The sequence below is a fragment of the Drosophila rhopaloa genome, unplaced genomic scaffold (assembly GCF_018152115.1).
Source record: "Drosophila rhopaloa isolate 14029-0021.01 unplaced genomic scaffold, ASM1815211v1 contig_2, whole genome shotgun sequence".
NCBI classification, from domain to species: Eukaryota; Metazoa; Arthropoda; class Insecta; order Diptera; family Drosophilidae; genus Drosophila; species Drosophila rhopaloa.
The window spans coordinates 12728828-12741353 of NW_025335083.1; the positions used below are offsets into that span (position 1 = coordinate 12728828).

General features: G+C 37.5%; 2 protein-coding genes across 3 annotated transcripts; one reads left to right on the top strand and one right to left on the bottom strand.

Annotated features, from left to right (window-relative positions):
- Positions 1-2260: 2260 nt before the first annotated feature.
- Positions 2261-10867, bottom strand: LOC108050242. 2 transcript variants are annotated; one of them, XM_017131813.1, is made up of 4 exons: positions 10458-10867; positions 10171-10380; positions 9196-9488; positions 2261-2647 (listed from the first exon to the last, which is right to left on the bottom strand). In XM_017131813.1, exons 1-4 carry the CDS (start codon positions 10701-10703, stop codon positions 2365-2367), a joined length of 1032 nt encoding a protein of 343 aa, XP_016987302.1. In that variant the 5' UTR covers positions 10704-10867; the 3' UTR covers positions 2261-2364. The 2 variants fall into 2 exon arrangements, with proteins under 2 accessions (XP_016987302.1, XP_016987303.1); XM_017131814.1 differs by lacking the exon at positions 2261-2647 and adding an exon at positions 8681-8720.
- On the top strand, positions 6343-8459 carry LOC108050241 (probable threonine protease PRSS50). Its single transcript, XM_017131812.2, has 2 exons — positions 6343-6519; positions 6581-8459. The coding sequence occupies exons 1-2, from the start codon at positions 6349-6351 to the stop codon at positions 8369-8371; spliced, it is 1962 nt and encodes a 653-aa protein (XP_016987301.2). The 5' UTR covers positions 6343-6348; the 3' UTR covers positions 8372-8459.
- Positions 10868-12526: the final 1659 nt, after the last annotated feature.

Here is a 12526-nt window from a genome sequence, read left to right on the forward strand (position 1 = left end):
ATAACGAACGAATGAAACAATTCACTTTAAGTTTCGTGTCCAAGCAAAAGTACGAGATCACATTCAACTCATACATCGATCCAACAAGCCAAAATATTGATAGCCAATATGCATACTACATAAATCATTAAATTAACTCGAGACTAGAGTTCTTCAATTAGAAATTATTGATAACCAAACAGAATAATGTGGAAGCAAAGCGAAAAGCAAATAGTTTTCTATTTCCCGAAAGAATGTAAGAGTAAAGCAATTGAATTTAAGATTTGAAAGATATTTAGTGTAAGTTTTATGATAAATTGCCGGCAAACTGCAATAACTTTGCAGGTAACTGTGGACATATGAGAAATGCAACCGAGTGTGCAAGGGATAACCCTAAAAAAAAATAAATTATACAAAATACTTATTGCAAAATATGTGAAAATAAACAAAATAGCAAATATGGATGCCGTTGAATTCTACTGTTTAGGGGGTTACGTAGCTAATATTATTTATTTATTTTATTTTGCCTTTATTCCTATAAATTAATTTGAATTGAATACAGAGTTTTGTATCCGGGAGCTTTGGTTGGAAAAAAAATTTGGCACGAGTACTTAGTAATAAACGAATGTCAGTGAAATCGACGCGAGTTCGACTCCAGCATCGAATAAATAAAAAACTACATAATTTTTTAATTTGTGTACTATTTTTATATTTATACAGCATCTTTCTTATGTCAAAACAATGCCAAGTGGAATTTTCAAGCAATCTGCTGATTTTTTCTGTCGGGAATCTTAATCTTTTGCCAAGGTAAATCGAAAAAATTAACAACAAAATGTACCCATAAGGCAAACTTATAGACGATTTTCCCACGAATGTCATTAATCATTTTTGTCACATTTTTTTGCAAAATTAAGCATAGATAAACCTATAAATTATTAAAATATATTTTTATTTAACTCGAATTCTTATCTATTCGAACTTTTATGTTGGCAGATGAAGGTTCGGGCTATGGAAGTTTGACTGTATTCCGCCTTTGTCATTTCGTACAGAGCAGCTTTCGTAAGTTAGCAAACCTCGTCATTTTTGGATGGAGTGTTATTTAAATCGAGTTCAATTCCCACTAAGGTCGAATTAAAACTAAACTTTTTTATTTGAAATTTTTCTTTTTTGTTTAAATTTAAGCAACATTTTACTCAGTTCTGCATTTTTATTTATTCTTGTTTAGGTTTTCACACATTTTTACAGTCGTTTGAGTACAGCCATTGGATTGCACAAGCAAACGCCAATCCACCCCCTTTATTCATTTTACCTGTTGCCAACAGGCTGTTGGACTGGTTGGCTGCTTATGATTCCCAAGTGCGAGTTCTCAGCATAGTAGATATAAATACGCCCGACCGCTAACCGTACGTTGGAAGTGTATTCTGTGATTGTTCTGTGCATCGATCGATATGTGGGTAAAATCTGTATATCAGATCTGCTCAGTGCCGACCCTCCGTCACACCTTTGTTTCCCCAGTAATTCTGCCTGGCATTGCTGTGGCTATCTGCTTCGGATTGGCTTTCCGTTGCCTTTCGCCGGATGACGACGGGTTGTCCGGCGAATTGACGCACGGTTGTGCGCCAGTCATCCGTCGCCCCCTCCGCCCCGACGGATTCCGGCCTCCACGGCTGGAACACGTATTGGGCGGGGACGGGCGGCGGGGCCGGCGTTGAAGCCGACGACAGTTGCCCGAGTCAGCCACTTTCAAAATTTCTTGGTTAAGTAACTTTGTAGCTTAGCTTCGGATTTTCGTAATATATTTGCTGTTCAGAACACTTCCATGAACGAGGCATTGCCGAGCAATTTGCCCATTCTTTTGCTGGATTATTTTTATTCTTTCAGAATCTAATGTCAAAATTATTAGCACATTAGCACATTTTTTCAATCAGTTAAAAATGCGATGCAATGAAGGAGGCGTTTCTTACCTTATAAGGTAAATATATTTTTGATATGTATCACCAAGAGACTCGATCTAGCCATGTCCGTCTTATTATCTGTATGTACGCAAGCTAGTCTTAGTAGCAAGTCCCAAAAAGTCTTATTTTTGAACATGCTGTATATACATAAGTCGGAATGGGATGCTCCCATCAAAACAATACGAGAAAAGAAAAAACAAAAAAATTATAATTTTCAAGATATAGTGATTTCCTACAATTTAAAAATTACAGTATTTTATATTGATCGAAAAATGTATCGGAAAGTCGCTATAGCTTCATTGTTTTTAAATACACACGCATAAAAATCCGTGTTAAAGAATTTTTTATTTTCGTAATAAAGACATATAAAGTTGTTTTTTTCCTGTTTACATATAATGCTATTTTGACAATGTCGTCTTCTAGCGTTTACCTATTTGTGGCGATGATGCGTCACTGGCATGCCGGGTAGGAGATACAAACAGAATAAGTACATTACGTTAGAGGAATACCGGCGAAAATTGAGCCAAATTTGGCTTCCTTGGAAAGGTGCAAACACCTTGTTTTGCAGTTGGCTAAAATTAAGGCGGCTGTTGGAATCTCCGAAGATACTGAAGAAGCTGGTGCGAGATTGGTTGATCTCCTGTCGCAGTTCCGTGATTTGATCCGTCATGTCTTGTGCACTCTTACGCAGTTGTTCAAGCTCTCCAGTTTGCCTAAGGATGAAGTAGATATTAATAGATTAGGGGTTGCAATCGGGCATCGCTTATATTAGGATATTTTTTTAAATTACTCTAATGACGGTGTAGCTTAACAGTTGTTCCATTTAATTATTGTTTATTCTGATACGACAAGCTTAATTGTATTTAGAATAGAAATATTTTTCACTTTATTTTAATTGCAACGCATGTTTATAATTACCAAAATAATAAAATCATTTTTTTTTATGTTTATATAGGTATAAATAAATTCTGGGAAATTTTTAATTATACCATTTTTGTTTGTGTTTTCTTATCTTGAAAAGGTCAACAAATGAGTCTGTTATTCCAGCTAAATTGGTTGATTGATCTTGAATACAATATAATATAAACATACAAAATGATATATTAAAACAGTTTTCAAACGAATTTGGACCGTCCCTATGTACATATATGTATTTACGGACATACTCTTATGTTCAAAATAATAGGTACGTTATATTCAACATTCGAGAATTTCAAACTGAAACATTAACATTCCATATTTTCATTAAAAAAAAACGTGATTATGATAATGATATCAAAGAATAGTGTTTGAACAATATCTGGCCGCTTACGTACTATTGTATATTTTTAATCAATTATTATGCAGAAATGTGGACTTTATTCTCAATAATGCTTTTGTCAAGTTTTAGCCACTCATTGGCAAACAAAAAATTAACTTTTTCAACCACTTAATGTTTGAAAACGAATTTTAAATACGTGTACCTATAATTATGAGTGTACATATAAAGCTTGATAAGCATCTGCTATGGCAACAATAAAGTTTATAAAAGATGAGAGTACAATCCGGATCCCAGTTGTCAGTCTCAAGATTTAGACATGGGACGATTCTGGATAATAGCAGGTCTTCTTGTAGGCTGCTTCCTTTTGAACGACGCCTGTGAAAACTGCGTTCCCAGGGAACATTGTTTGCTGGAGAATACTGTAGCGGTACATTATCCTGATACGGCATGCCCTGGCTACCAAGTCTGTTGTAAAGTTCCACCATATGTAAGTTTAAAAATATATTTTTTACGCTTATGTATAGATGATCACATTTTAATATTTGCAGAATACTTATGAGACTCCAACAAGAATTAATAATGCAATCAATTGTGAGTCGGAGGTAAGTCATTTAAAATAATTTTTGTGCGAAAAATGTATAGTTAACTAATTTTTCGCAGATATCCGGAACGGCTAACGTACCTATCAGTTATTGGCCAATTGAGAAGCATACTGATCCTACTGATCCATCTGTTCCTTTTTTTGTACAAAATCCCGGCATCAGCAATCCAGAAGGATTAGACCCCAGTCAGAAAGTAGACTACGGATTCTCAAAGCCATTTGAGTATCCGTGGGTAGTAGCTGTTTTCGTTGGTTATAACAACATTCAGGGCGGATCTTTGATTAGCCCAGAAGTTGTCCTCACTTCATTCAGCCCTCTTCGGGGTATGCACGCCAATACGATTGTGGTCAGGGCTGGCGAATGGGACATAAGTTCTACTAGAGAGGCCCATGGGTTTGAGGAGCGCGAAGTGGAGAAAATCGTACATCATGAAGAATTCGACTTTCAAACCGGTGCCAACAACATAGCGCTTCTCTTCCTAAAGACGCCCTACGTGTTAAAGCCCCACATCCGAATTATCGGATTCCCTGACCGACAAAGAACCTATGATGGACTTCGCTGCACAGTTGCCAGTTGGGGAAAAACAAGGTACACAGATTCACACTATTCGACCATACTGAAGAAAGTGAATTTACCCATGATGAGCAGAGACATGTGTCAGTTTCGGTTGAGGAGTACCATCTTGGGCCATAACTTTGAGCTGCCCCAGAGACTCATTTGCGCCGGAGGTGAGGCCAACATTGATGTCTGCACCGGAGATGGCGGATCTCCCCTGTTCTGCCCCATCGGAGACGACGATTCAGGTGCCTACGAGCAGGTGGGCATCGTAAATTGGGGACTCGAATGTGGGCAGAAGGGCATTCCGGGAACCTACACAGATGTATCTATGTTCAAGGATTGGATTGAGGAAAATATGCTCATTTTTCAATATAGGTAAAGAGATTAGGTACTTTCGTAATGAACAAAATGCGCCAATAAAAGTGTAATGCAGTAACGTGTTTTTGGTTAAATTTATTTTTCATCAATGAAAATCTGTAAAAATAACATTTATCTATGTTATTGTCTAATCGTATGTACCCGGTGCTTATTTCATACAACTTTGTTTGCTGTTTGTACATACCGGCAAATGTACACAAATGGGGCTCTGTAAGAAGTGGATTAGGGATTAGCTGCGCCAAGTAAAATATTGCTAAGGTGTTTGGACATAAATTTATGTTGCCCCAATGGAAAATTAGCGGTCGAATCTCAGATGCATGATTTTAAAATAACCTTTTTATAAACCAATTAATTAATTATGCAAGGATTTTTTTCAAATAAGGACAGAGAGCCAGGAAGCTAGCATGGATATTGATTTATGTTGATTTATAGTCTACGCAGATTTTATATTAAACAAAAAAAAGAAGGTTTTTCGGACCAGAGATAAGCACAACAGATTCACTGAACTGATCTGGGTATATGTTACAAATGAATATAAATGAATATACATATATATGTTATTGACCCTATTCAATATACACATTTACTTATTGTTGATGGTGATGTCAACAGCTTTGCCAGAGAAACATAAATATATATATGTACATATGTGGAGACTGATACGCAGTTTTCGCGTTAGCTTTGGTTCTTTCCTCTATGTTGTAAATTATGAACATAACAGCGAAGCTCTGTAGATTTTCCGTACATGGAAAATCCTTTACGGTTGGAAATAACTCCATCACTGCGTTGCAAATTTCTGACTAAAATAAAAATACCCTTGTCAAGGGTACAATGAAAGAGAGTCAGACAGATAAGCAAGACAATTTTTAGAAGACTGTTGTTTTGCGGCATTTTGTTATCTTGTAAAATAAATTTATGCATTCGGACTAGGATATTCGGCCCTGCAGATGCATTAAACTGATTAAAGTCTAAAATTGCTTCACCGCTTTTGTCATAAAAGAATTTATGTGTATAATATTGTTACAAAATTGTATTTTTATTTTTGTTCATTAATAAATTTAATTTAATTTTTCCAATACAACTCTGTGCGCAGGTGTCATTTTAAGAATATAGACTAAGTATTAAAAATTGTAAAAAATATATACCCAAAAAGAGTTTTTATTTTTAAATTCATCAACAACATGTCCAGTAACATCTATTTGTCTTCAAAAAACGTTTTTTCAAACAGTTTTTAAGATTTTTTAAACAGACTTATCAGCGAAAGTAAATATGCGACTACCTCATTTCTAATAAAATTCTAGTTTTAAGAAGTGATTACAACCTAAATATTTCCAGTTTTTAGATCATTTACTTTAGAACGCTAACATCCAGCAATTTTTCAACACACCGAAATTTGTTATTTTATTTTTGGGGAAACACATTGAATATAAACATATACTTATTTTAAAAAGAAGAACAAAAATTGTGATGCTAACAGCTTTGTTGACCCAATAGAATTTGATAACGTGTACGCCTACAAATATATATACATATACCTATGTAATTTAGGACTGATAAGCCGTTTAAAAGACCGATGATTGTCTGGCTTTCACTCATTCAATCTCTTCTGGTAAACATGGGAGGTTACTGGGAAATCGGAGTTCTCCTTCTGGGCTGTGTCCTTATGGGCAATGCCTGTAAATATTCCTGTGTTTATAAGCAACAGTGCTCAGTAGAAGCCCCTAAATTCAACTACCGCCAAAGTGATTGCATTGCTCCCCAAATTTGCTGTGCAATTCAACTAGAGGTAAGTTTATAAAAGTTTTTGTGCTTGAGATTTATATTCTCACATTCCTGATTATTTGCAGAATGCTTTTAATCCGGTTCCAAAAGATCCCGGAGTCAGTGGTTATCCAGGATCACCCCAGACTGGTGTCCAACCTAGTGCTTCTGGTCAAAACCCGTGGCCAGTAAACCAGAGTGGTCAAGGTGCAGCAGCTCAACCAAGTGAATATGGAGATCCACCAAGAGGTTCAGCCGGAAACAATTTAAATCAAGAAAGAAGGGATTTCCAGGACGCAGCTCAACCAAGTGGATATGGAAACCAACCAGGAGGTTATCCAGGATCTACTCAGACTGGTGTCAGACCAAGTGCTCCTTCGAAAAACTCGTGGCAGGCAGGCAACGTTGGTCAAGGTTCAGCCGGAAACAATTTAAATCAAGAAAGAAGGGATTTCAAGACCGAAGGCGCAGTTAATTTAAATCAGGGTAGAAAGGACATACCAGTCTACAGTGGATATCCAGGACATGTGCAAACTGTTGTCAAACCTACTGCTCCAACTCAAAACCAGTATGCAGAAGGCAACGTTGGTCAAGGTGCAGCAGCTCCACCAAGTGGATATGGAGATCAACCAAGAGGTTCAGCCGGAAATAATTTAAATCAAGAAAGAAGGGATTTCCAGGACGCAGCTCAACCAAGTGGATATGGAGATCAACCTAGAGGATCTGGGCAGACTGGTGTCAGGCCTAATGCTCCTGCTCAGAACACATGGCCAGTAAGCCAGGGTGGTCAAGGTGCAGCAGCCCAACCAAGTGGATATGGTTCAGCCGGATATGGAGATCAAACTAGAGAACCTACTCAGACTGGTGTCAGACCTAGTCCTCCTTCTCAAACCCCGTGGCAGGGAGGCAACGGTGTCCTCGGTGCAGCAGCTCAACCAAAAGGACATGGAGATCAACCTAAAGGTCCTACACAAACTCAGCGGCCAGCAAATAAGCCAATAGGACATGGAAATCAACCAACTCCGGCGGCAGGAGCCAATGGTCATAATGGAGCAGGCCAGACTCAACACTGCGGTATAAGCAACGCAAACGGCTTGGGCAATTACAAATCAATCACTAAGGACCAAGCGAGACCTGCGGAGTTCCCATGGGTTGTGGCTCTGGTTAGCCATAGCATATACCTTGCGGGCGGCTCCCTCATTCGCCCATCGGTTGTCCTGACAGTTGCCCATGTACTGATAAATCAAACCGAGGACGATCTTGTGGTCAGGGCTGGCGAATGGAACACAGCCACCGAAGAAGAGAGCTTCCAATTTGAAGAACGCCTTGTGGGTAAAATAAAGCGCCACGAAGGATATGATTTTTATACCGGCTCCAACAACTTGGCACTCCTCCTGCTAAAATCTGCGTTCCCGATGAAGGACCACATCGGAACTATCTGTTTGCCTACACCAAGCCCGTTTGTTCCACGTCGCTGCATTGTTGCTGGTTGGGGTAAGTTGAACTACCAATCGGAGGACTATTCGACCATACTGAAGAAAGTGGAAGTGCCCTTGGTGGACAGAGCCAGATGTCAGCAACAGTTGAGGAGTACCAGCTTGGGCCATGACTTTGAGCTGCCCCAGAGTCTCATTTGCGCCGGAGGTGAGCTCAACAATGATGCCTGCACAGGAGATGGCGGATCTGCCCTGTTCTGCCCCGTTGGAGAACCCGACTCAGGACTCTACGAGCAGGTTGGCATCGTGAACTGGGGCATGGAGTGTGGCCGGAAGGATGTCCCGGCAACCTACACAGATGTGGCTATGTTCAGGCATTGGATTGACCAGAAGCTGCTTCCTTTTCAATACAGAAGTTCAGAAAGACCATTACACCAATAAGAAATTACTTAATGGAAAAAATGCATTAATATATGTTTAATGCAGTAACGTGGTCTATCAACATTAATAAAGATCTGTATAAATAACATTTGTATTGTTATTTTCTAATCATGGGTATCTAACAAAAACACCCCCTAACGAGGTAAAAATATGGGACGATCGCACTTTCAACATACAACATTTCTGATATACATTTTTGTGACTAAAACAATTTTCTGCTAAGTCCCGCTTCAACAAAGAATTTAAGTTTATTGTCTACACAGGCATTTTTTATTGCATCGTGATCAATTGCTAGTCAATTATACATCGCTAGCCAGAGTCTGGTCAAAATAACCAAATGACGCGATTCCTGTTAAAGAAAGGTAGGATTTCCCCAATTGATTATCGGCTCAATTTAGTGATAATGTATAAGAAATATTTTGTGTATGCGTGTATATAAAGACAATGTTGATAGCCTTTAAAAGTTCAGATTCTTTGGTAGCAAAGTGCTTAGGTCAAAGACTATCAACAATTATCAATTCAAGTGAACGGACATGTCTATATCAACTGGCATGGAACGCAGATAAGGAATATGTATATTTAATTATTAGTAAATGGGAAAATGTACAGATAATCCATATGAAGATCAAAGTATTGTTATGATCTTTTTATTTTCTTTGGAATTTTGAAAATATAAGTCTTAATTGTTACCTCCAATTTCTTTAGAAATTTAGCATACTTTCTTAAAAATACTCAAATTTAAAATACATTTTAAGTTCATTCAAATTTAAAAGATATATGAAGCGGAGATGTTTCTATTTTAAATAAACAAATAAATATCTTACTCCCTGGCGGTTCGCAATCTCTCCGCCTGCGATACCATATTCGTCTTCCTCAGGGCTCGAATTCTTTCCTCCTTGTTAGCCAGTTCGCGGTGGTACCAGTCCCTCACCTGGCGGTACTTAGCCTCCCTGCCCTCCGCCAGGACCACTTCCTTGACGAGCTGCTCATTTTTGCGCAGCAGGTTTTGGCTGGTTCGCTGCTCGTCAGTCAGTTGCCTTTGCAGATTGGTTTGCTCCATCCGGGCGGCGAAGAGCAATTTCTCGTTCTGGTCAGACAGCTCTTCCAGCTCATCGTACTGCCAATAAAAAAAAGAATTTCTTAGCAAAAACAAAAGCTAGGTCGAAACAATTAAATTTTTTTGTATTAAAATTTTGTTTTACTTGCGTTACTTTTAAAAAAGTTTTTATTCTGTTTTCGCAATTAAAACGAAAAATTATAGAGCACAATTTTTTTATATTCTTGTATTTTAATTTTTATATAAAAGACAAATAACTACTTTATTCAATTAATTAATAACAATTTCAGATAACTCTTGATTTTTAATTAAACAAATTTAAAATAAAACTGTTGTTTTATTACCTTTACTTAAAGTTTAACAATTAAGCAGACAATCTATGAAAAGGTCGTTCTGAAATTAAGTCAAGCCACTAAGTAGGCAACATATTTTGTTAATAGGACCAACATTGATATAGATGGGACACTTGACTACAGCGATCTTGTTCAGTATTGGCTCAGAAATCTAAACTCGGAGACACATTCGTATTTTAAGTTTTGGGCGTTTTGCGTAAATATTACGCATACGACACGTTTGGTCAGTTAAAATAAATACGTATACGTGATAAATGTCAATACGGAGTCTTAAAAAAGCATTATTTTCCAGCATAGTTTTTGTTGTACATTAAATTACAAAAACGCATAGAATAAGCGGGTATGAGTAAGCCCTTTTTGTTTTGTCGTATTTTTATGGATTAACTTACCTCCTGTCTGCATTGTTCGAGATCCGTCTGCAATTGAATTTTCTCGTTTTTAAGATTGCGAACCGAGGACGTGAGAACTTCGCAGGAGGATCGCACTTGGTCGATATTCAAAGCGGATTGCTTAAGTTGCAACTGAAGTTCGCTGTTTCTCTTCTGCTCAACACGCATCATAGTGCCATAAACATGCAGCTGGTTCTTGGACTTCATGGACTGTAAGTCGTTCGATTAAGATGGGATAAACATTTAAAATGAAGGGGAAAACGTCTCCAAAACATTGGAGTTCTTACACTGGTCTGAAGGCGCTGCACCACCTCCTGGAGTTGACGCACCTCCTTCCGCCGTTGGCGCCAAGTGTGGAGCATCACCGTGGTGAAGACCTTCATGCTGGCATCAGATTTACGCTGGTTCCAGAGTTCCGGTTGGGACAGCATCATCTGCTGCTGATCCTCTGAAGCACTCGTCTGCAACAAAGAAATCTTATCGCACGAGCAATCACAGCAAATGTCCCTTTCCTGGCCGTCTATTTTATCCATAACTGTTTCAAAGTGTAACTTAAATTTTTCAGGGTTATACCAAGTTTAAACCTAAAATCGTGTGTTGCTTTTTTTGAAGCGCGTTAAAAAATAAAAACTAAAAATTGACTTTACATTCCTTACTGAATTTTATGGCAAGTTGAAAAAATGGGTTAGAATATGGTGAAGTTTTAAACAAAGCCCCCCTGATTATACAAAAGTTAAATCTTTCGCTTTTCTTGACTTATTTTGCAACAAAATACCCGGAATTGGTCAAGGTTATCGGGGGTTAACTGGCGATTTGCACGCACACGCGACTAGGTCTCAAGGTTTTTCGGGTCTGTATTGGGGGTAACTTTGTTAGCAACTTTGAAGGACCCTACATTTGATTGGCTTGGATTATATATTTGTGTACTTAACATATATTAATAACATTATTAAAAAACCCACTCTAAAAGATTCGCAGAATTAAAAAGAGTGGCAGAGTTCAAATCGTAAAAAATTTAATTTCTGGAAATACCAAATCGAAAAAGGTGATTATCAGCATTTCTTTATTATCAGTCATTTAGGTTATTGTCTTCTTATCTTTATGGTTAGAATTAATAATGTTTTTCTTTAGAATAAATAATTTTAATTTAATTTTGTTTACAAAAAATTTAATATATAGCTTGTATTATGTTATGTAATAGAAAATGTTTTTGTATTAAGTGTTTAAAACTTAGCTTATTATAATAGTTTATTACTGCACAATAAGACTTTATAAATTAATTTTTAAACGGAAATATATAAATGTTTATATTTTGTTTATGGGTATAATTTCCTGGAATGCTTTAAAGTCGTTACTGACCCGCAAACTAAAGACTTTTACTAAAATCAGAGTAGTACTGTTTTGCGCTGTTTTTGAGACAGAAACGTGGCTACTTAAGACGAAGAAAAGGTTCAATAAAATAGTTCAATTTTAAAAATTCTTGTAAAATCCAGAGGATTTTTCATAAAGTTATAGAGGAAAGTGCAATCGCGATAATATATAATCTGTGCCCCAGGCCTTAACATTGAATAGAGGCCCCAAGATTGTAGGGTTAGTTGCCCCACCGCTGTCAAGGACACGTGTCACAGGAAGTTCAAAGAGTTTAAGGCGAAAGCCCGACGACCGGAAAAATCAATAATGTCGTATACCCAGGTACACGAAAACGCCTGCCTCAGCACGTGTCGCCTTATTAGGGGGTAGGATCCATCCCCATTAAAAATTTGCACGCGGGACTGGACGAATATCGCGTGATTTTCATGGAAAACCCTTTGCAATTGGCTGTCGGCATTTTTTCGGGAGTGAGAGTTTTTACCACCACTGTTTGATCGATGTCTGGTTTCCATTAACTGGGTGTAATTGTTGTTGTTTTTCGTTCGTGCCATCAAGACATTGTGAGTTGACTTAGGTTCCATTTTCCCGTTCCTTTTTTTTTTTGTGCGCCAATTGTTGTGAAATTCCAATACAAACATTTGACATAATTTCTATTTATTTGGGGTTAGCTCATGTGAAATTATATTTTTTTTTGAGGGAAATCGTTGGACATAACCATTCGTTCGCATGACTTTCGTGCCAGTTGTGTGTGGCCTAAAGTTTCTGATAAGGATTATACGATAATGGCGGGAAATTCGCTTTTTAAAGATCCAATTTGGGAGGGAGTTTCAACTCGTTTCCTAAAATGTTATGCTGTTGTATATTATAATACACGGTGAAGGATTTATGTATTTTAGATATGTAAATATTTGATAGGGACTCCCAAATATTTTGTGGACTCTAGTCTTAGACTAAATTACTAACAATTTTAATTATGTTGCCCTCT